Source organism: Bemisia tabaci, chromosome 8 (genome assembly GCF_918797505.1).
Source record: "Bemisia tabaci chromosome 8, PGI_BMITA_v3".
NCBI classification, from domain to species: Eukaryota; Metazoa; Arthropoda; class Insecta; order Hemiptera; family Aleyrodidae; genus Bemisia; species Bemisia tabaci.
Window position 1 is genome coordinate 17,914,595 of NC_092800.1, and position 24,541 is coordinate 17,939,135.

The window sequence follows — 24,541 nt, forward strand, 5'->3', positions numbered from 1 at the left end:
AAAAAGTTTGAAAATTAACCTTATTTCTCGTAATTCTCAGCGCTGAATCATTCCATTCCTACTAAAATACCAAAATCGAAAGTTTTAGGAAGACTTCTGAGGGTCTTAGATTTCTCAAATTAAAAAAATTATCTGCCTTTCCTTGAAATTTCGATATTTTTGAGGCCCTGCGTGAATTTTGCGTTAAAAATACGAATTTCTACTTATTATGAATTTCGATCCCTAACTACCTACAAGATTTAGGAAAAAAAAAATATGATCTCCACAAAAATTAGGGGATTATACTCTGATTGGGGGCTCTTTATGGGGAGGGGGGAGAAATTAATAGAATAACCTTATTTTGACCCGTATAACACGCCCATGGAGTCGAGCAGTTTAACGGTGGAAAATTCTACATAAAGTGATTATTTCACGTGAAAAACGACAACAATGCCAGGTCCTTCACCATACTACAACCTCGCCCCTGCATTTTTCGCACCTAATCAAAAAGAGTGGTCGATCAAAATTGGACCGCGCCAAGCCGAAGGAGCTTATCCGGCATTCGGCCGGGACTATATTAACCGTGCTCTCTTACACAATCGAGAGCTGAAAGGATAATGAAGATATGTTTTTTTTTTCGAGGGAACTACATCGCGTCGACGGGAGAGAAACGTTTATCCTTCCTCGTTGTCTTAATTAAAAAGATGGCGAATTCCTTGGAATTTAATGGCACACACTTTCTCACCGGGGTATGAGCGTTTATAGGGCCCGTGCCTGACATTTTTCTCACACCTAGGAAGTGTGGGAATTTATTGAAAGTGATCTTGAAACGTTGTATTATACTACGAACCAGTGGCCCGGCGTGCTTTGCAATAAGTCGATTGTTATACCATTTAAACCTATGAAAAAAGATCGATAAACTGGTTGTTCGCAGCGAACACCTTAATAATCGATTCTTTACCATATTTTTAAATGGCAGAACAATCGATACATCGCAATTCACGCCACGCCACTGCACGAACGGGGCTCCTCTCCCGGTGCCACTCAGTTGAGGGCACGTGATTTTTTTCCTCTCCTTTTTTCCTCCTGATTCTTCGTCTCTTCTCGTTATCTACTTATTTTCTTTTCTCCCTTTACTTATTTTTCCTTCCTTTTCAATTTTTTATGCGATCTCGCAACAAATCTTGCAATACTTTCATCGTAGTCGGAAGACGAGAACGGTTTTATTTGTTAAAGCTACGCATTACAGTTACCCCCGTACATTTGAAGATTTCAAAGCATACGTCTCCAGATTGTGGTTCACGTTTCAAACAGTATGTCTGTTAAAAAAGATACCATCATTTAAACTCCCGAGAGCGCGTTTTGTCTATACGAAAAATTGAAGGCGGACAATTCTGTCTTATTGTCAGCTGTGCCGGCCAGTCGCACCGCGCGCTTATTTTAGCGGTTAAAAGGATACCACTATTTAAACTCGTAAGGCCGCGGTTTGTCGATCCGAATAATTGAAGGCGAATTTCACTGTCGTGCCGTTGTCTTATCCTGGCCGTGCTTCTGTAGTGAGATTTACTAAGAATATAATTGCTTTTTACTCGTAATATCGAGTGTTTAAGCATCGCTTAATCTTATGAGACTCTCTAAGGAGGTTAAATTAAAAGATGAATTTGAGGAGGTGAACATGTGAAAACCTCCTTAAGGATCTAGGATGATTTCTTTTTTCTATTTTGCAAACGTACAAGAAGAAGAGGGGTAAATTTAAAAATAGAGTCAATTTTGAGCAACGATGCATTGAAAAGATGCATGTTGTGTTATTTTGCCAACAAAATATCTGAACTTCCATGGATTTGTAGAGTTCAGTTCCAAAAAATTTGAAAATTAACACAAATTTTGGCACAAAAACCGTACCTCATACTTGTGAAGAAAACAAAAAAAATGGAATAAAAAACGAACGGAACAGCCGTACTCTCGAAAAAATAGACAGGTTTGTTCTCGTGGTCAATAAATTAATTTATTACAATTGCAGTCTAAAGAATATAGCTAAATTAGTTTATTCTGTCTTTTTCATACTTTTCGCATTTTCACTAATTTTTTACCTCCAAACAAACGGCTCTGAAAACATATAAACGGTGAAACTCCCAAACCACGTATCTCATTTGCGGTGTTTCAAAATCTCCTCTCCTATTTTGCTTTTTTGAAGGAAAATAAATCAGCATACTGTTTTCACAAAATCTTTCTGCGCAAAATAGAAAAATCACGGACATTTTTAATGATAAACGAAGTAGTTTGATGAAGTAGTTTTCCATTTTAAAATTAAAGTATGACAGGAAGTCTTCAACGTTGCAAACCGTGATACGTGGTTTGAGAGTTTTCTTACCATTGATATTCGATATGGCAAATATACTCTCGATTTTTCAGCAATTATGAGGATTCCTCTTGCTGGTAAACTTCATTTGCATGCATACAAGGGCAGTTGAGAGTTCCTTGTCCAAAAATAATTATGATTTCGATTTTTAAAAAAATGTAACCTCCCTAGCCTTTCTGTTTGTTTCCGCCACAGGGTCTTTCTCACATTTAAAATTAGTCTTTCGTTTCTCCTCGATCAGGCAAAGAAAAATTAGTCTCGACGTATTGGACATCGTCAATATCCTCGAGAGCCTCGATAAGTCGCGCGAGTTTATCACCCAATTTTTTGTCGGTGATCTCCACAAGGTTTTTGGGCTTCCACGTGAGGCGGGCCAACTCCGGGTCCCCGAACTTCTTGTAGAGGGCGTCCCTGATGACCCCGAATTGCTTCATGTCACAGGTGATCTCCGCGATACCCACGTCGGCATCCTCCTCGATGTCGATGACATCCAGGTCGCTGGCGAACTCGTAGATGTCGTCGAACTGGGTCTCGTTCGTCCTGTAGACGATCAGACCGACGTGGTCGAAGAGGTGTTTAACAGTGCCCGAATCCCCAAGGTTCCCTCCGCGCTGGTTGAAGACTCGCCGCAGGTAACCCGATATTCGATTTCGGTTGTCCGTCTGCACCTGCAAAGATTTATGCAGGGTTGCAATATTCATGAAGAATAAAAACTTGAAATTTCAGGAAAAATGAAAAGTATTGGAAAATATTCGAAATTAAATACAAAATTAAATGAAAGGCAATTGGTTTTCGCTGTTTGGTGTTTTTTACTGCGTGTTGCATACCCAGCTCCTGAAAAAATGTCTCATATTTTTCACAACTTAGTGGAGCGACGGAAAGTTACAATATATTATATTTTTTATTTCACCCGTGCAACCCTGAATTTATACGGGACTGGAATATTTAGAGAGGGATCCTAAGATTATCCGGGATTTGTTTGGCTTTGGACCACTCGACAAGGACCGAATTATCATACATTCCTATCATTACAATTTTACGGAGAGCACGATTTTTACAATTTAAATTACTGAATGTACTGAATGCAACTCCTGACAGCGTTTTTTGATTGGAACTGGAATGTCATGTGCGTAAGGATTCTCAAAACGCCTTCATTTGACTTGCGTATGCAACACGCACATCCATAGTGCAGGTTTAGTTGTATGCTTGCGCCTTCATTGAAGTAGCATCCCAGCGTAGAGACCGCAACGAGCGCAATCAACACGGACTTGGTTCGAATTTAAGCCACGGAAAAAAGTAAATTGCTGATTTAACAATTTTGTAGTTAAAAAAAGTGGTTGCAATGTTTCAGTGTGTGATAATCCGATAAACCCACTTTTATTCCCTATCACTTAAGTCATTTTTTTTCTTTTATTCTCTGATAACGCTAATGACATATCTTTCTGCGGGGCGATTATTGAAATGATATCGACTGTATGTCAGCGCTTTGTTGAGTCGCGTCATCGACTAAGCCATTGCTTAGTCGATGGCGCGACACGACAAAGCGCTGACATACAGTCGATATCATTTCAATAATCGCCCCGCAGTTCTTACTCTTCTTTATCTTTTTTGTTAACAATTCAATCTCGTCGGGATCGAGAGCCTCGGCCCGATCAGATCAAATACTTCACTCTCACTTGGTCTCGGTCTCGGCCTGTCTCAATCCTCACATCGACTCAACTGCGCTTCTCTTGGTGAATCGTTTCTTGTTTTATTTAATCTGTTCTTCAATGCCGCTTCTTCTCCAAGTTTGAATGGAAACTTGCCATTATTTTTCATGGAAAGCATTTTAACAAAATAAATTGTGAAAAACGCAAATATAGTTGTCAATAGTCTTTATTATCAAATATAAGACCCGCAGATTACATCAGTGCATGGATGTTTAAAGATATTATTTCAGTATGCTAATTTTCGCCCTCTCACTATATTTCGACAGGTGCAGTTGTCCAAATACTTGGATTTCCACTTTGTGGGCGAATTTCAGGGTATTTCGTCAACTATATCTTAGCAGCTGCTCCTCCAGTGATAAGAATTGATTCCGTGTGAGAATAAGCCGCAAAGATATAAGATTACTTTTTATGTGGAATTAGGTCTGTCACTGAAGGAAGGAGATTCACTGCCTTTAGTTTTCAAGAAGGTGTGGTCCTCACAAATGTAGATTTTGCAATAAAACAATGCTAATTTAACCACTTTCATGGTTAAATTAGCTTTCCACTATTGTGAAATATACATTTGAAACATTGCCGTCACTTTTTTTAACAACTGAACTGTTAAATCAGTAATCCATTGTCTAGCTTTCTCGTCAAAATTTCGCGTAGAACACGATTTGTTCAATTGAAATTACTGAATGTAACTCCTGTGAAAGGCATCGTTTTCCGATTAGATCCATCAATTCAATATTCCCGCTCATAAAGTGTACCTCATTCCACTTGAGTTGAAGTGCACACTAAACGTAACTGTGCCTATTTATGCAGTATTATAGTGTTCTATTCCCAATATCGGCGCTTCAACTCAGCCATTCCACGTTGTTTACACTTTGAACAACATACAGCAAGCAGTGGCGTGGCGTAAATAATCGATTATCGATATCTCGCCATTTGAAACTATGGTAAAGAATCGATTACTAAGGTGTTCGCTGCGAACACCCTGATAATCGATCTTTTTTCATAGGTTTGAGTGGCGTATCGATCGGTATATCGCAAAGCACGCCACGCCACCTGACAGCAAGGAAGGAAGACTGCTTATTGAGAAGCAGTGTTCTTTCCCTAATTTAATTTGAAAAATTTAGAAAGAAGTGTTCTTTCCTTGATTGAATTTGAGCAATTTAGAGAGCCGTGTTCTTTCCTTAATTTAATTCAACAATTTAGAAAACGGTTTTCTTTCCTCAATTTAATTTGAACAATTTTTCATCAATGTTATTTTTTTCTCTTGTGTTTCAGGTAAGGTCATTCAGAATCTATTTACCTCAAACACAGCTTCGCACGCTTATCCGCCGTGAGTAACTGCCTATATAACTAAGATGTTGTCAAGTGGCCCATTTGTTTGTGAAACAACTAAAATCCTTTTACGAATAATCTTGATTTTTTTAAATCACGAATAACATACAATAAAATACTATATTTCGTGGATTGCACCGTGTGGCTGTAAAAATTGTGAAGGACAGATTTATACCTTGATCATCAATGCCGTGCCGGAAGGACCGTAAGCTTCGTACTGAACTTCTTCGTAATTCTCCTTAGCAGCGTTACCGATGGCATTTTTGATGGCGGCCTCTATTTTGTCACGGGGCAGATTTTCTTTCCTCGCTGCCTGAATGGCTTGTCTTAGCCGCGGATTTGCATTTGGATCTGGCAAACCCATCTTAGCTGCCACGGTGATTTCTCGGATACACTTTTCGAAATTCTTCGAGCGCTTCTGATCTTGGCGCCCTTTCCGGTGTTGAATGTTGCCGAAATGTGAGTGGCCTGACATTGTCAAAATGTGCTACGCAAAAATAAATAGAAGCTGTTAAAATATCAAACCATTAGTTCTGAAGATGAGATAAATTGAATGGACCACAATGGACAAGGCACCAAAATAAGTATTCTGATATATGTTTCTGCTTCAAAATTTTACTTAGAATTTGCGCCACAAAAATTGACTGACCCCTAGAATAGACACTTGCTTCCAATGATTGTCACAAAAAAGTGAAGCAAAATCAAAGTGTTTCCAGAAAGGAGCTTTCTTGAAGTTGACACTCAAAATTGGTTCGAAGCCGCGTAGAGATCGAACTGAGAAATAAAGGTTTGAAGCTTCATTCCGCCATAAGGCGCAATGTTAGACAACATTTTCGACGCCTTTTTTCACAGAGAGTTTAATGTTGATTTCGACTTTTTTACAGCAAAAAATGTAAGGCTAGTTAAGCTCAAAACCATTAAATTATTTTTATCTGAAATGTTACGTGGTTCCTCTCTGTTCAACTTAGTCCAATTAAAGAGTGATTCCCTCGTTTCCTCCAAAACTCAGATCCCTTACTTCTACAGGGTCGCCACAGTCAGGGAAAACTGGGAAATGTCAGGGAATAAGACGAAAATGTCAGGGAAAATTAAAATAAAAATACGTGGTTCCTCTCTGTTCAACTTAGTCCAATTAAAGAGTGATTCCCTCGTTTCCTCCAAAACTCAGATCCCTTACTTCTATAGGGTTGCCACAGTCAGGGAAAACCGGGAAATGTCAGGGAGTAAGACGAAAATGACGAAAATGTCAGGGAAAATTTGTTAACTTGCCTTTATTTGCTTTCTAGAATGGTTCTTTGAGGTTTCGAACAACACATTTTGCCTGAAAACTATTTTCAAGTATGCCTTCTTAACCATCCGTCACATATTCAATTGTAAGGAAATTTCACCAAAATGTGTCAGGAAAATCAGGGAAATGTCAGGGAATTGCATTTTATAAATTCTATGGCAACCCTGCGACTTCAATCGAAGGCAACTTTAGACTTGGCTAATTTCTCAATAGATCGTATTCGATGCATCAAACTGGTTAGATTGTATCGATTGGTTCAACATGTACTTAAACATAGCCTAAAAAGTCAATTGAGTAATCGGAGGGAACTGGTTTTTTGTAGCAGATTTTTGATACTTATGAGTGCAAAATGGCAATGAAGAGTGAAATTGTCAGGAATTTCCTCATTTTCAGCTTTGATCATAAAAGTTTTGTTTGGAGTTATGCCGTAGTGTTTTGAACCAAACGATACATTGAACCGCCATCGAATAAGATCAATTGCTTACGTTTCATTACTTTTGGAAAAACGTGCGGGTTGGCTGATTGTGGAAAAGCTTCGTTGGAATCAGACACTTAAATTACCTTCAGAGCTTCCTTTGGCTTTTTATATGTTGGCAGGGACGGAATAGCCTCAACTGAAGGGCGCAGTTGATGTTCGAAGGGAACCGGAAGAATTCCGGATGATTCTTCAGATAAAGATAAAAAACTTTCAAAATTGACCGCCAGCGCCATGATAAGATGAGAAACTAATTTCATCGTTAATTTATGACAAAACAATTTTTAAATAAGATAGGCCTCCGGTAAAATTAAAGGCTCAACTTTATGTAATAAACACAACGCGGACAGTAAACCTTCCAATAATAAAATATATGGCACACTATTTATTTTAGACCCAATATACTTTTAAAAAATTCACTTAACTTTTTGCACGGTCTTAGAAATATGTTTCCTGGTTTAATTCATGCTTATTCACTTACGAAAGGCTAGCTTCTCACCAGATGCAATTTAGACCAATGTTTCTAACACGTGGGATATCAGCGATTTGAGTGATAAGCGTTTCGAGTGTCCAGCCTCACTATTATTGCCGTCTGACTGACATTGTTTCGATGTTTACGTCATATCAGCTTCAATACTACAAGCGCTTCAACCCCCTAACTTTTTAAAACTGTACATACAGGGTTATTCAAACCCAGATTTGAGCGCAAAGGTTACTCAACATCAACAATAATTGGATCGCATTTAGCAAAAAGGGACCAGCGCCATCACAGTGTTTTCAAAACTGTGCGACTTCTCCTTTTATTTTAAAAATACTTATGTATATTAAGTATTTTTAAAATAAAAGGAGAAGTCGCACAGTTTTGAAAACACTGTGATGGCGCTGGTCCCTTTTTGCTAAATGCGATCCAATTATTGTTGATGTCGAGTAACCTTTGCGCTCAAATCTGGGTTAGTACTTCCGCAAGTGATGAAGAGAATCAATCCGACGAACTTCCATACTGCCGTGCTAAGGAAGAACACCGTATGAACATTCGAGAGTTTCCAAATTTCCTCGATAAAATGTTCATTTTTTAGGAAAGTTATGCATCTTTTCTCTTGAAATTTTCAGAACTTTTCGGTAGATCTGCGAGCAAAATTATCTGAAAAATTGGAATAAAAATATTCATCAGTTTACCAGGCACTTCAGGTTTTATGAAAGACAACTTTGCAACGCTTGAAGGTTCATACGGCGTTCTTCCTTACTAGGGCAGCATAATTGTATGAAGCAACGAACTTTTTCGCTCTTCCGGGGGCCCACCTCCGAAAATGACGTCATCCGAGGACCCGGAGGGGGGGGGGGCGCAAAAGCCGAGGCAAAGGCATCACGATGCCGACATCGACATTCGGACAGCCTTTAATCCGGACGACTTTCACCTTCATCCGCGACGGAACCGCGCTTCCGAAACGCTCGCCGAGGGAAAACCGCGTATCTCCCGACGGGATCCGCGGGGAGATACGCGGTTTCGGCCCGGTCCCGCCTTCCGTCTTCCGATCCAGATCGGGACGACATGACCCGGGCCGCCTCACGGCCGGGTGAGAACCAAAGCCCGGACCGCCTCATTAGAGACGTCGCCGGGTTCCCGACCCGGTACCCACGGGGATGCGCTCTGCTTTGCGACGTTGAACAAGTTGCTTCCATTATGAAAGGAAAGGCAACCCTAGGACTGGTTGATTTAAAAAAGTAAGTCCCGCCCGAAAGCATGCACTTAATGCATTGAAAGCTTTTGATTGACCAAGAGACACTGAAGAAAAAGAAATTACGGCTATATAGACAAACCGTACGCTCCGGGTGCTGGAGCCGTAGCCTCTATTGCTCCGGGTGCCACGCCCGGTACTTTCGGCCTTTGAGCCCGGAACGCGACATACCGACATGATAGACATATCGTCTGTATAGCTCGTAAGTAAGACCTATAGGGCCGAAGTTTTTTTTCTTTTTCAGTGAACGCATCGAATGCTACACAGTCTTAGCCACGAAAAAAGTGTAAGTGCCCTCTTTACGAATAGTACGAAGGGGTACATGGGCATTGTTGTTGTTGATAGGGCCCCCTCCATAATAAATCCATTACCACTCTGTTTTATACACACATACATAAAATCTAACACACGTACATAAAATTTAATAATATTTCGTCAATGCGAGGTGTGCATACGCTATTTAATTAGGGGATCTTTCAAGATGAATTTATTGTCTTTTACAGTTGCATCAAAGAGTGCATTAGGTAGTGTTTTAATAACAGTGCCTAAAAAACAAAGTGAAATCGAGGATAAAGCTCTCGAGAGAATGCGGAAAATTACGACTTACCCTTCTATCCTAAGCTACTATCGCATGTCGTCACCTTCCGGCCAAAGTGTCACAAGCGCCATGCGACGTTTAAAAATTTCCGCCGACTTTTTATTTTTTTCACAGAGAAATCGTTTGACGAAGCTGTCCGACAATTTCACTGGATATTCTTCGTGCTGCCGATAAAATTCGGTGAAATTTTCAAAAAGATTCAATGAAAAACTTATCTGTTAAAAAATAAAATGGTGGCGGAAATTTTGAAACGTCGCATGGTGCTTGTGACACTTTGGCCGGAAGGTGACAATCTGCACGGTCTCGTTAGTTCGCCTGTTCCCCGGGTCCATCATCCACTGCCACCACTAGATTTTACCAATACACGGAGAAAAAAACTTCGTGCATGGGGCCCGAAGTTGAGGTCATTGGATCTCTGAAGTTTTTGGATCTTGCATCTGAAAATTTGAGGTTTAGCTGCCGAAGTTTGAGTCAGACATCGGAAGTACCTAGGTACACACCGAAGGGTTCGGGTCACACATCTGAGTTCTCCGGTACTCACCGAAGTAATTCGGATGTCCGACCCGAACTTCGGCAGTTGGACCTCAAGTTTTTGGATGTGTGATCCGAAAACTTCAGAGATCCATTTATGACCTCAATTTCGGGTCCCATGTACGAAGTTCTTTTCTCCGTGTAGGATCGCTCCCTTTTCTATTTTTCCCCTTTGCCTATAGCTTTGTCTATCGCGTTTTCTATCGCTTTGTCTATAGTTTTGTCTATCAATTTCAATAATAAGTCCTCAGGCGCAGCTTTTCGCCCTTCATTAGCACAAAGATCACAAGGCCCCTTCACTTTCGGACGGTCACATACAACTCAGTTCACCGTGGCAGCGTAGCCGGGCATAGTGGCTGTAAGGATCATAACACGCAGAGGAGCTAATGAAGACATTAGAAACCAGAGCGCTTCCACCGACACAGCGCGTCTGCCTCGTTATCATTTCTCTCGTCTCACCACGGAGCAATGCGGGGGAGGGGTTTGCTCGTATTGTTTTGGTGAGCAAATTACGTAAAAAATGTTTTAAGAGCGCCGGGGTTTGGCAGGCAAAATAAGAGTCGAACCGCGCAGAAACGGACAGGAATTTTGTGTTGATAATGATGAGAACATAGCTATATGCTGTGCTAAGAAAAAACGCCGTATGAACATTCAGACGTTGCAATATTTTGCTTGTAAACCCGGATTTTATGGGGCGTTTGTGAGTAGTTTCCTTTCAATTGAGAATTTGCCGCAATAAATTTATCACTTCATTTTAGAGTGCTTATTGAGCTGAGTTTCCAGTATTTTTTACCATTTTTTCTTTCACGGGAAATTGGAGAAAAATAGATTTGAAAGTGAGAAAATATACCGCCTAGCGACGTCATCAGGCAACGTTAAATGGTCAGACACTCGTCTTTCAGCAGACTAGCTTACTTTTTAATTTCAATAAATTATCAATCAGAAATCAAGGATACCCAATAATAACCTTGTGCTTAGATCACTCAACAGTTTTCATTCAAACATCAAATTTCAGACACCTGCCACCTCTCCCTATTTTCAGAGAATTTTATGCGCAGTTTAATAGGAAGTATCATCAAATTTCAAGAGAGAGAATTCATGATTTTGCTCAAAAATATTTATTTTATCGGGGGCAATTTGACAGCTTCCGAAGGTTCTTACGTCGTTTTTCCCTAGCATGACGGAATATTCTTCGGTACTGAAGAAGAAACTCAGAAATCACGGAGTAAACGGAGAGATTCTACCCCTCTTTCAGAGACCCAGTTGTTTGAAAAAGCAAATTTTCGTCCGTTAATACCTTGTTAGCCAATTCGTGAACTGTTGACGGAATACGTCATCGAAACAAATTTTTGTTCTTCAACTGCAATTAAATGGGCATGACCGAGCCTCTCTCGCCAAATCACCCGTAATTAAACTGTAATTTAATTACTCTCGTTAACAGTTCGTAGTCACGCGAGCGTGTCTAGGACTAGGTTTGTGAACTTTCGTTGATCGATAGGTTATGTTAATAGTCTAGCAACAGTCGTCGGGCTGTGATCGAATTTTAGTCCACATTGCCGTAATAGCGAAGAGAGCAGTAAATGTCAAATTTTTTAAATCGAGTTTTCTTCCAAATTCGTGTTTACTCTTTTAGATGAAATCGCTGAAACTTAAAACAGCGAAGTTCATCTTAATTTTATCAAAACGAGACGTATGAGAAAGCCGTAAGTGCGCAAAAAATGACGTAGTTTTAGGCAAGGCAGCGGTGAGAGGCAATAGGACTGCATTTTGCAATTTGGAACTAAAAATTCCGGCCCGGTTTAAAAACGACGTATGTGCTGTTAGTTTCCATATGCACATAAGTGTTTTTTCAGATGAGCCAGAATTTATAGTTCCAAATTGCAAAATGCAGTCTATATATCCCTCCACAGAGCCAATGAAAACAGTAATTTCAAGTAAAGTGCCGCCCTTTTCTGCAAATTTCTAACTTGAAAATGCGTTTGTTGTGTGTCCAAAACGCAACCACGAAAGCATGCAGAAGATAGCACTTACGGCTGTCTTGCCTAACAATACCTAGCATGAAAATGAAAAATACCCTTTTGATGTAATTGAAATAAAATCGGTCAATTTTTAACCATCCAAACAATTTCCAGGAGTCTTTCGGGCGATTAGTGGCAATTCGAGAAAGAACGGAGGCTTCTTTCAATAAAATTTTCCGGTCAGACGCTTTTGAGCCCGTTTTCTCAAAACTTCATTTTTTGCACTAACTGCGCTTTTCGCTATCACGGCAGATTTGTAAAGAGGTAACTAAAGATTCTACCCCGGCAGGCCCGTGTACGTTTTATTGATTTATGGTTATTGACTTTTTTATTGCCGTTATACGAAAAATACCCCACTGCGCAAATAGCTTCGTTAAAAATACACTTTGGCATGCAACGACGGGAACGTCCATTCATGTTGCATTAGTGACTATTATTTAATATCACTGTGATGCATGTCCGCTGCACGCAGAGGTTGCACGCTCCATTCCCACAGATGCTTATTACTTATGTTGCGTAGCGCTTTATAATTCACATCTCGTCTAGAGAGCCGTTGCATTATAAACATAGAGTACATAGAGTCGTAATGTGAATGGGAGAGCTGAGGCTATGTCCTGGACTATGAGTTCCGAGCCCGGTGCGCTTCGGTCACTTTTTCGATACAATTTCGATCCAAAATGGCGATGTAGAAAAAATCGCGTATTACTTACGTAGATTGTGGAGTTAGGAGTGTACTTCAGACTTTCCCGATGCGCTTTTCATTTTTGAGCCATTTTCAATGAGAAATAATCTCGCTTTTTGCCCTGGCTGAAGTCTGCAACAGGCCTAGTGTCAGAATCGACAGGCGATTTTGGCGAAACATGATCAACTGATACAGAATTTATCCCTTTAAGCCGTGGTAAAAGTTAATACATTTTTAGATTTTTTCACCTTAAGATCCATGCTCTCAAACATGACCACAATCACAGCCGGAGCGGAGATCGTGATAGACTATCATCGTTATCTCGATTTCTATTCTCGTGAACTCCGATCGCCGCACAGTGGATCGAGTCAATCAGAAAGGTCGGGACATGAAACTTTTGACTAAAACTGCAAATTTTGATGCTTATTTCCTCACATTTTAAATTTTAAGTACTGCTTCTCGAAGAAACTTTCTCGCGAAAACCAATGGAACCACTTTCAAAACCTCAAAAAATTGAATAAACGAAGTTTTAGCATTTAACGTTCACTGGAAAAAAACACATTGGATCTAGAGTCCAGATTCCTAAAAACATCGACAAGAAAAAATACTCTTGATTCAATCAGATTCAAGCTTAAATCAAGAACCAAGCCTCTTAATTTGAGCGAATTTCCTTTTGATTTAAGCTTAAATTTGATTGAATCAAGAGTCCTTTTTCTTGTCAATGTTTTCAAGAGTCTAGACTCTAGATCCAATGTGTTTTTTTTCCCCAGTGTTTCCAAATTATGTCCGCCCTCTTCGATTGACTCGATCCACTGTGCGCCGATTACGAAGATCCATCGGATTCCGCCTCGTTCCAGCTTTCGAGGAATTGGATCTTGTTATGCAAAATCGGTGCATCTACAAAGGATTTTCATTGCGGATGAATTTCTTTTGCATAAACGGGTTGCTCAACCATCAGTTTTTCGGGCCAGTAATTTGCCTTGCTGTTTTTTCCCACCGAATCTACTTGACGCCTCGAATTTTAATGCGAAATCGATGAAATTTCTCTTTCCTCGACTCGATTCTTCCGCAGATCTGAAGATATCGGAACGAGGGCAGAGTTGTTAGTCTAAGCGGGAGGATTCATATTGATATTATTTCGTTTTCGAAGTTTCTAGCGGTTTATGCAATTTCCTGAAGGCAGAAGAGGAATTTGGATATCCGAATGGTTTGCGATATTCGAAAAAATTGGCGAGTCTTTTTAACTGCTGAGAAGTTCCTTTCGGGAATTTCGTTGGCTGATATTGAATTTTAGGTCCTTCCTCGATCTATGGCATCAGTAATAATTATGAAATTTTGGGTAAAGGTGTTATGAAACCATGATTTTTTTCTTTCTTCTTCTTTTTCTCCTTCCTATTCTTTACCTTTGTCAGGAATCCAAACCCTAGACGTTCCTAGGCGACCAATGGAAACTGAACGTACTCTTCTAAATTGCTATACGAAGAGACTTCAACGCATGGTTAGAAAAATAGTAAGACGAGTAATGAGGTACGACGTAGTCAAGGGAATGAAGACTTTTGAGGGAGAAAGAAACTAATGGGATATACAGGTACTCCTCAAAATCGCCACGAACAGACTTCAACGCAAGGTTAGAAAAATAGGAAGACAAATGATGATTTGTAATGTTGACAAGGAAAATTATGCTTTCAAGGAAAAAAGAATAAATTAAAGTTGACGATACTTCGTTGATTTAAAAAATTAGATCCTAACGGTTCGCCCAGTGTAATACTTGAATGATTAAAGGAACAGTATGGAGGAACTGTTTTCAACATTCGCCCGGGATGTAATTTGGGAGTTACTTCCAGTTTTGTCTCGGTCAAATTTTGATTTTATGCAAAAACCTGAGTACTGTAGCTTGATTTGAATATCGGAGATTTTATATTTCTTTTTAAAAAAATGTCCCAAAATCCAGAAATCGATTGGTTATTTATCGAATTGGTTTCAAAAGTCATGAATGTACTAATGATTAACTTTCGTCTGATTCAAAATAAATCGAACGTGTCCTAAATGCATTTCGTCAAAACCGTAGAATCACTGGAAAAAAACACATTGGGTCTAGAGTCCGGGCTCTTAAAAACATCGACTAGAAAAAGTACTCTTGATGTAATCAGAATCTAGCTTAAATCAAGAACCAAGCCTCTTCATTTAAGCGGATTTCCTTTTGATTCAAGCAAAAATCCGATTGAATCGAGAGTATTTTTTTTCAATGTTTTCAAGAGTCTGAACTCTAGATCCAATGTGTTTTATTTTCCAGTGATGCTTCGTGACCCTTCAATTTTGTTGAGAACCAATCCAAATCGTAGTAACGCATGCCTTTATTTTTTTTTATGCGTATTTTTCTAATTTTTTTGATCAGTATTAATTGTCTAATAATTCTCTCTATAGTTACCAAAATTAATGAAAATAGTACATAGTATGATTTCCCGAACGAAATACAAAACGGATTGGATTGGTTTTCAAAGAAATTGAAAGTTCTTTCCTCGGGGAGAGAGTTAAAAAGGCGGGAAAGCCAGGAGTGATGCGTGCAAGCGCAATCGAACATCGCGTCACAGCGCCGCATTCGCGACTCGTTTCGCGTAACGTCAATTCCGCGAGAGACGTAAACTCCGTGTCGCGAGACTGTATTCGGACCGGAGCAGGGACTCGCGACCCTCGCGTCCATTTCTCTCCTTAAAAGGGATCCGTCCCTCGACCTCCGTGTCCGCCCGACACCTATGCCATCGTGATAAAGAAAAACGCCGTATGAGCCTCTCGACGTCGCCATGTTTCCCACATTGAACATCGAATTCACTGGGAAAATGGACCACACTGGAAAAAAAAGTTGCTTGGATCTAGAGTCCCTTTACACTGAGAGTCAAGACAACACCCCCTCATGGAGTCACAAACGGGAATAAAGATTACAGAAACTGAACGTTTTTTGTAATCTTTGATCGGCCCATTCTCGAATTCCTTTCTCCGTTCCTTCTCTCATTCCGTTTGTTCCTTGCTGAACCCGTAATTCCCTGGTCCAGTCCAGATTATAATCTTTGCAATCGGTGAAAATGTAATCTTTATTCCCGTTTGTGACACTGTGAAGGCCTAAAATACGGGAACCAATCAGAAATAGATTCACATTGTCTTGACTCTCAGAATAAGGGGACTGTACTTGGATCTAGAGTCCAGACTCTTGAAAACAATGACAAGAATAACTACTCTTGATTCAATTGGAATTTTTCTTAAATCGCGAGAAGCAAGCCTCTTAATTTAAGCGGATTTCCTTTTGATTCACGCAAAAATCCGATTGAATCAAGTATACTTTTTCTAGTCATTGTTTTCAAGAGTCTGGACTCTAAATCCAATGTGTTTTTTCCAGTGCAGACAAGGTACGAATTTAAGCATTCTGATACACGTTTCTTTGCTAGAATTTCAAGTAGGAGACGATTCTTGCATCGAAAATTACTGAAATCACCTCCTAACTGAGATATTAACGTTTTTATTTTATATTGGTCACGAGAATTTTGAATTGCCCGGTTACAAGAAACGCAATTCTCTACTGAGTCAAATCGCGCCTCACAACAGTTTTGGCAGGCTTCTCAATCAAGCATTGTTCCTTTCTCGCCCTTTATCGTTTAAATTCTGGACAATTTGCTATAGCTGAGCCAAAGCGTCAAGATTGAGGTTACCAGATTTTCATATCGCAGAGATTTGCATGATGAAGTTTAGTGTGCGATTTGATTCACGTAGACTATTGTGTTTTCATGAGTGGGAGGTTTGAATTCACGCGTTTAAATATCTTAATTAGGAGTCTATTTTAGTAACTTTCGTTGCACAAATCTTGTTCTACGTAAAATTTTGGCCAGAATATATGTATCAGAATGCATAATCTCGTACCTTGTCTAGTGGTCCATTGTAAATATTTGTCTTTAATTTTTTTTCAGACAATTTTGTTCGCAATTTAAACTGTAATATCCGAAAATTTCAAAGGAAAATGTGCATACCCTGCCTTGAAAATACGTGTTTTATCTGAGGAATTTTGGCAACTCTCGAATGCTCGCACGCCGTTCTTCCGTAGCACAGCAGTATTCCACACTCTATTTTACTCTTCTGACCTCGTATCATGGATCAGATCTCTCGCCGTAAATTGGAAGGACTCAACAGGGGTGCATTTGTGTTTTGGAATGAGCCGTGTTGCGCGTGTATTCCAAGCCTTTGCAAAGCTCATGTACGATTGTAGATAGGTCCTGTTCATCGGAGCCAAGTGTGTGGAGGGATGTGTACTTGGAAGGTCGGGTCGACCCGGTGATGAAATCAAAAACGGGAATAGTGCTGGGACCGTTGATGGCAAAAGGTCTAGGGGATTCTAATGCAGCTCCACTAATTGCAACAAGATCAGAGGAAGAAAGTTGCAACGGCTGTGACTTTGAGCCGTCAGTGTTCTGTCTCCGCAGCTCCATAGACCTGCTACATTTGATCAAAGCTCATCGCCTCGTGTCTTCTAGACCTGGAGCTTGCCACAATTGAATGAAACTAAGCGACAGGGTTATCATGGATAGTTTTGAAAGGAAAAACATGTCGTTGCCCAAGTAAAGTGCAAGATTTTGCATCTTTGTATTACGCATCACGGTGTTGTCATCTGAGAACTATAATGATATCTCTCTCATGTACAGTTCTGATTTTTTGTATCAGTCTTTTTCATTTGTATAAGTACGTCCCGTAGTTTAAGTTTTCTTTCCCCATATACTTACTATCATTCAACGAGGTGTTTTTTCGTTAATCCCTTATCCCTTAACATATAACCCCATTACAAGGTTGCAAAATTGACGAGGAACAACTCAATTTTTTACAAAGAAGTGGCAGACCAGTTTTTGTCCTCAATTTTTCTGATTTTTGCATGAGGTCACAGAAAAATTAGTGAAATTTCCTGCTCGAAACGTCCAAGATTCTCTTGGTTGAATTGCAGTTTGCGGAAGAAAATTTGGCAATATTGAAATGTAGTTACATCCTTTCGTGATTACTTACTTAGGACTCTTGTCAAATACTTAGATTGGGTACAGTAGATTTCCGAAGATGAAGGAAAAGGAAAGAAATAAAGCGAAGGAGGATGAAACAAAAATATAGCAAATCAAAGAAATAAAACGCTTTTATTCATCTTCTCTTCTTCTCTCCCTTTCTCTTCTTCTTTTTTTTCCTCCCTTCTTCATCATCTTGTTTTTCCTCCCTCCCTTTTACCTCATGTTCTTTTTCCTCTCTCCCTACTTCGTCCAGGGCCGGATTTAGGGGGTGGCTGCATGAGCCGCGGCCCATCGCGGCAAATTTAGGGGGCGGCAGATTTTACAATTTTTTTTAAGTGTAGGTATAAATAAAAAATCTGAAACAGAAAAAAAACACAAACTAGAAATGGCGACAAAATCTCTCATTTCCTGAGAATATAGTAATTTCTAATTTTGTCGTCTTTTGGTGATACAAGAGACAGCACCTTTAATTAGTCGAGTTAAGAGAGAAATCAAACAAATTTGGCCTGGAACGGCGCAGCGCAGAGAGCAATGATGACAAAGGACTTACGATGAAAAGGAGAAGCCCTCGGCGCAGCGGTCGGCATGTAACACATATTAGCGCCTACATAACTGCATGAATACTTCCCGCATTGCGTCAAACACAGTGCGGTCAGCAGCGATCGGCGTGAAACGCATATCGCCTACAAGACTGCATGAATACTTCACGCATTGCGTCGAGCACAACAGTGCGGTCAGCAGCGGTCGACGTGAAACGCATAGCGCCTACAAGACTGTAGGAATACTTCACGCATTGCGTCAAACACAGTGCGGTCAGCAGCGATCGGCGTGAAACGCATATCGCCTACAAGACTGCATGAATACTTCACGCATTGCGTCGAGCACAACAGTGCGGTCAGCAGCGGTCGACGTGAAACGCATAGCGCCTACAAGACTGTAGGAATACTTCACGCATTGCGTCAAACACAGTGCGGTCAGCAGCGATCGGCGTGAAACGCATATCGCCTACAAGACTGCATGAATACTTCACGCATTGCGTCGAGCACAACAGTGCGGTCAGCAGCGGTCGACGTGAAACGCATAGCGCCTACAAGACTGTAGGAATACTTCACGCATTGCGTCAAACACAGTGCGGTCAGCAGCGATCGGCGTGAAACGCATATCGCCTACAAGACTGCATGAATACTTCACGCATTGCGTCGAGCACAACAGTGCGGTCAGCAGCGGTCGACGTGAAACGCATAGCGCCTACAAGACTGTAGGAATACTTCCCGCATTGCGTCAAACACAGTGCGGTCAGCAGCGATCGGCGTGAAACGCATATCGCCTACAAGACTGCATGAATACTTCACGCATTGCGTCGAGCACAACAGTGCGGTCAGCAGCGGTCGACGTGAAACGCATAGCGCCTACAAGACTGTAGGAATACTTCACGCATTGCGTCAAACACAGTGCGGTCAGCAGCGATCGGCGTGAAACGCATATCGCCTACAAGACTGCATGAATACTTCACGCATTGCGTCGAGCACAACAGTGCGGTCAGCAGCGGTCGACGTGAAACGCATAGCGCCTACAAGACTGTAGGAATACTTCACGCATTGCGTCAAACACAGTGCGGTCAGCAGCGATCGGCGTGAAACGCATATCGCCTACAAGACTGCATGAATACTTCACGCATTGCGTCGAGCACAACAGTGCGGTCAGCAGCGGTCGACGTGAAACGCATAGCGCCTACAAGACTGTAGGAATACTTCACGCATTGCGTCAAACACAGTGCGGTCAGCAGCGATCGGCGTGAAACGCATATCGCCTACAAGACTGCATGAATACTTCACGCATTGCGTCGAGCACAACAGTGCGGTCAGCAGCGGTCGACGTGAAACGCATAGCGCCTACAAGACTGTAGGAATACTTCACGCATTGCGTCAAACACAGTGCGGTCAGCAGCGATCGGCGTGAAACGCATATCGCCTACAAGACTGCATGAATACTTCACGCATTGCGTCGAGCACAACAGTGCGGTCAGCAGCGGTCGACGTGAAACGCATAGCGCCTACAAGACTGTAGGAATACTTCCCGCATTGCGTCAAACACAGTGCGGTCAGCAGCGATCGGCGTGAAACGCATATCGCCTACAAGACTGCATGAATACTTCACGCATTGCGTCGAGCACAACAGTGCGGTCAGCAGCGGTCGACGTGAAACGCATAGCGCCTACAAGACTGTAGGAATACTTCACGCATTGCGTCAAACACAGTGCGGTCAGCAGCGATCGGCGTGAAACGCATATCGCCTACAAGACTGCATGAATACTTCACGCATTGCGTCGAGCACAACAGTGCGGTCAGCAGCGGTCGACGTGAAACGCATAGCGCCTACAAGACTGTAGGAATACTTCACGCATTGCGCCAAACACAGTGCGGTCAGCGCGACACGGCGCGGCGCGGAGGCGGCGGAAGTTAAGATTATTAAACCACATTTATGTTTGTTCTCTCATAATTTTTTCGTTTATTTCATATAAACGGAAGGGCTTGTGCACACAGCGGGCCGATTATTGAAAGTTTAAAGCAGCCCGATAAGACATCGAATTGCGATAAATTGCATGGTTAAGATAGGGCCATGTCTTGTCGTGTCGGGCCGACATAGTTTTAATGCTTAATCGGGCCGCAGAGATAGGTTTACGGAACTTACTTTCGCGCAAAGTTCCGTGAATTTTTGGTGGTATATAGGTGTTGACAGGGCTTTCGCAAGAAATGTGTTCAACACGAGTAAACACATCTTATGCACCCCTCCCCCCCGTTCGTTTTTATTGATGTTTCAAAACGAATGAGAAGGGGGGGGGGGGCGCAAAATACAGGCAGCCCATGCGGCAAGTAGGTAAATCCGGCCCTGTCATCCTCTTTTTCCTCTCTCCCTTCTTCGTCACTTTCTTTTTCATCTCTTTCGTCTTCGTCATCCAGGGATGCAGATAGTTCCTCGTCCTACACAATTTTGAGCAACCAGGGATTTAGCCTACACGCACTATTACTTTACACGGTCGCAGTAATTTTTTTAAAATACAATGCGGTCGCAATATCTTTCTTCAAATTCGATGTTTCCACAGCCGTTTTCTCAAAAATTCAACACTTCTACAATAACTTTCTCCAGAATTCATCAAATTATTAACCAAAAAAAAAAAAAAATTCCACAGCCTACACATTGGTCGAGCGACCGATCGGTCGCTTGTTCGGGAACATTCTGCACCCCTGTCGTCATCTTCTTTTTCTTCTCTCCCTTCTTCTTCATCCTCTTTTTCTTCTCTCTCGTGTTCTTCATCTTTCCCCTATATTCTTATTTCTCTGCGTCGTCTCCCTCTCATTCTTCTTCCTCTCACTATGGCCCATCAATTCTGAACAATACTGGACGTCATCATCCTCCAGTCGAGCGGAAATTGAATCGTGTGGGTTCGGAAGGTCACCTCGGCTAAACGTAGAAGCGGATTAGCATGTTCCCTGGAAAGTGTTCGGATTTTAAACCCTAAGTGATTGCTTATCACAGAGGCGCTTTTTAGTGAGAGCGTATCGATATCTCGAATTTCGATTGTTCGCCCCGGGATAATACAGAAGATGATCGGAAATATCGCGATCGAAAGTAATCGATAGTGCGGCGTGCGAATTGGTATCACGATTTCCGTGCCAGCTCATCCCTGGATACCCCGTCAGGGTCAAGAAGAGCCGTGGGCCCCCAAAGGAGAATGCATCGCTGCCGCGCTAAGGAAAAACGCCGTATATGCATTTGAACGATGTCAAATTTCCCGCGATAAAGCTTATTTTTTTTAATTTTTTATTTTTAAAAAAAGAAACTCTGGAAACTCTCTGGCCCCCCAAAGGAGAAGCGCACCGCTGCCGTGCCAAGGAAAAATGGTGTATTTGCATTTGAGCAATGTCAAATTTCCTACGATAAAGCTTTTCTTTTTCTACCTCTTCTTCTTCTTCTTCTTCTTCTTCTTCTTCTTCTTCTTCTTCTTCTTCTTTTCTTAAGGAAAAACTCCGGATGATATTCCGTGCAATTAGCCGGTACGTCACGTTAAGTTTCGAGTAAATTCCTGCGAATGATTCGAGTCAAAAATCCACACTCTTTCAAAAAATTTCCCATCTTATCGGAAGAAATTAATGTGGATTTTTCAGAGTGTGGCGCGGGTGGTTATGAGTTTTTAATTGCACTTTTGCTCACAAATGGAACTTTTCGAGCTCAGAGCTCTCTTCGGATGAAAGTTCAAATGGTGTCCTCAGGGTGCAAATCTTGCGGGAATCCTTTCGTTTCACTAGGTGTCATGGTGAAAAATCGAGGCAATGCCCAGTGAAAGGTGACCTTTGCAGCGTTGTCACGTCAGGTTAAACAAAATACGACCACCTCTTTTTTATTTGTATAAAAGGTTTAAACCACGTGAAGAACACTCGCACACGCGATCCACTCGGCAACACGCCCGCGCGTTTACTTTTGAGATTTCAGCACTCTCTCGTCGGGATATGATTTATCGCGGGTGTAAAATCGAACGTGCACCTCTCCATCGATTCGTACCCATGTACCTGTCGGCCGGTGCGGAGTGCCGAAAGCACCCGGCGGTGCCGGGTCGTGCGCCCGGGCCCCGAAAACCCCCGCCCCCCACCGCGTGGGTGGAGATGGAGACCCCGCGCGTGCGAGGGCCCCTCCGCGGCGTGACGCTGGTGATAAATCCGCGGGAGGCGGTCCCCAGCCAGCCCTGCGCCTCCGGCCGATCGGATCTGAGGCCGGATGGTCATCGGTCACTTCCGAGCCGGTTGTTATACAGGGTGTAAATTGTACACCGCTAAAAATTCAGGAGTGAAACTCGGTGCCGTAGGAAGAATTTGAGAATTGCAGAAAAATGGTCTGAATATGTACGCAAATTTTAACGAAGAATTTGTGAGAATACGATAGCGTTAATGATTTATTGAACTGTTTACACCACTAAAAATCCAGGAGTGAAATTCGGTGTCTTAGGAACGTGGAATGTGGATTGAGTAATGAGAGAGTTGTAGAAAAATGGTCTGAAATACGTAAATTCTAATGAAGAATTCGCAAGCATTCGATGATGTAAATTAGGTATTAAAATTGCATACCCTTAATTTTGACACTGATATATTGCTTTACTGCTGTTTACACTGCTAAAAATCCAGGAGTGAAATTCAGTGCCTTAGGAACGTTGAATGTGGATATGATGTATTGAGGAATGTGGGAATTGTAGAAAAATAGTCCGAAGTATGCAAATGCTGACGAAGAATTCGCGAGAAATTATGCATTAAAATTTGATACCCTCAAGGCTTTTTCTTAAAGCTGATCGCAAAATCTCAGATTTCCTGAATTTCACATGGAAATTTCGTTCGTTTTCCGTACTTCCGTGCCGGATTCGCTGAAAAAGCTCGGGTTTCGTAACATCGGTACGGAAGGACAGAATTTTCATGTAAATATATGGAAATCTAGATCTTGCGATCAGCTCTAAGGAAGAGCCTTGGGGGTCATGCATTTTTCATACATAATTTACAGTATGGTTATAGGACTTTTGATCCAATTTTTTGTCTTCATCTTTTCGCAAATTTTTCGTTAGAATTTGTGTACTTTTGACCATTTTTCTGAATTCCCACATTTCTCTTTCAAATCGGCATTTCTGCATCATTTGCAAGACTACGACATTGCCTGATTTTAGATTGCTAGTCAGTCGAAGAGAAAGTGAGATAAAGGCCATGGAAGAGGCAGCATTTTGAGAAACGCCCGAAAAGAAGAATTTTTTAGGAAGTATGGACAAATTAAAGAAAAGGTAATGAAAAAGTCAGGATTTCAGATGACAAGGTAAGCATACCACTAGACAGCATGAGAGACATTTCTCAAATTTTCTTAACAAATCTAAATTTCCTCAAAAGTTGTTGTAAAGTGATGGCAAATTAATTTCCGATTTAGAGAAAGTCCAACCATCTATGGGAGATCTGTGCCGCATCCTGATGATCGATCAAACCAGGATTCGCAGAAAGCCGTTTCCAACAGTGGTGTGGCGTGCTTTGCGATATATCGATTGATCTGCCATTTAAACCTATAGAAAAGGATCGATAAACAGGGTGTCTGCAACGAACACCTTATCAATCGATTTTCTACCACAGCCTCAAATGAGGAAATATCGATAATCGATCATTCACGCCTCGCCGCTCGCTTTCCAGGTGTCGGATTAGGTGTCCGACAATGTGGAAACCACGCCGTATACCTTGTCAAAATTCGCGCACGGGTCGATCGTGTGAAGTGAAAGAACAGCGCTCCCGTGCTAAGAAAGAACGCCGTATGAACATTCGAGAGTTGCCACATTTCCTTCGATATAATGTTTATTTTTTAGGAAAGTTATGAATATTTTTTCTTTATATTTTCATAATCCTTAGTAAAAATTGCCAACTAAATTATCTACAAAATTGAGAGCAAAATATTCATGAATTTACTAGAGTCCCTTTAACTGAGAGTCAAGACAACACCCCCTCATGGAGTCACAAACGGGAATAAAGATTACGCAAATTGAACGTTTTTCGTAATCTTTGATCGGCCCATTCTCAAATTCCTTTCTCCGTGCCTTCTCTCATTCCGTTTGTTCCTTGCCGAACCCGTAATTCCCTGGTTCATTTCAGATTATAATCTTTGCAATCGGTGAAAATATAATCTTTATTCCCGTTTGTGACACTGTGAATGCCTAAATTACGGGAACCAATCAGAAATGGATTCACATTGCCTTGACTCTCAGTATAAAGGGACTCTAGAATTTACTAGGAAACTCGT

General features: G+C 41.4%; 2 protein-coding genes across 3 annotated transcripts in view; one reads left to right on the forward strand and one right to left on the reverse strand.

Moving 5' to 3' along the window:
* The window catches only part of Cen (cerebellar degeneration-related protein 2-like), a 286,372-nt gene that overhangs the window by 70,195 nt on the left and 191,636 nt on the right, over positions 1 to 24,541 (forward strand). The gene's annotated exons all lie outside the window — the stretch shown is intronic.
* LOC109044479 (probable transcriptional regulatory protein WD_0484) lies at positions 1,428 to 7,811 on the reverse strand. Its single transcript, XM_019062209.2, has 3 exons — positions 7,223 to 7,811; positions 5,549 to 5,860; positions 1,428 to 3,006 (listed from the first exon to the last, which is right to left on the reverse strand). Exons 1-3 carry the CDS (start codon positions 7,394 to 7,396, stop codon positions 2,554 to 2,556), a joined length of 939 nt encoding a protein of 312 aa, XP_018917754.2. The 5' UTR covers positions 7,397 to 7,811; the 3' UTR covers positions 1,428 to 2,553.

What these genes read in the sequence shown, in the direction of transcription:
- LOC109044479 (XM_019062209.2), bottom strand. Translation starts at nt 7,396, where the DNA reads ATGAAATTAGTTTCTCATCTTATCATGGCGCTGGCGGTCAATTTTGAA. An exon ending in AGCCAAAGGAAGCTCTGAAG is followed by an intron (nt 5,861 to 7,222) that starts GTAATTTAAGTG and finishes ATTTTTGCGTAG; the next exon opens with CACATTTTGACAATGTCAGG. An exon ending in GCACGGCATTGATGATCAAG is followed by an intron (nt 3,007 to 5,548) that starts GTATAAATCTGT and finishes AAATCTTTGCAG; the next exon opens with GTGCAGACGGACAACCGAAA.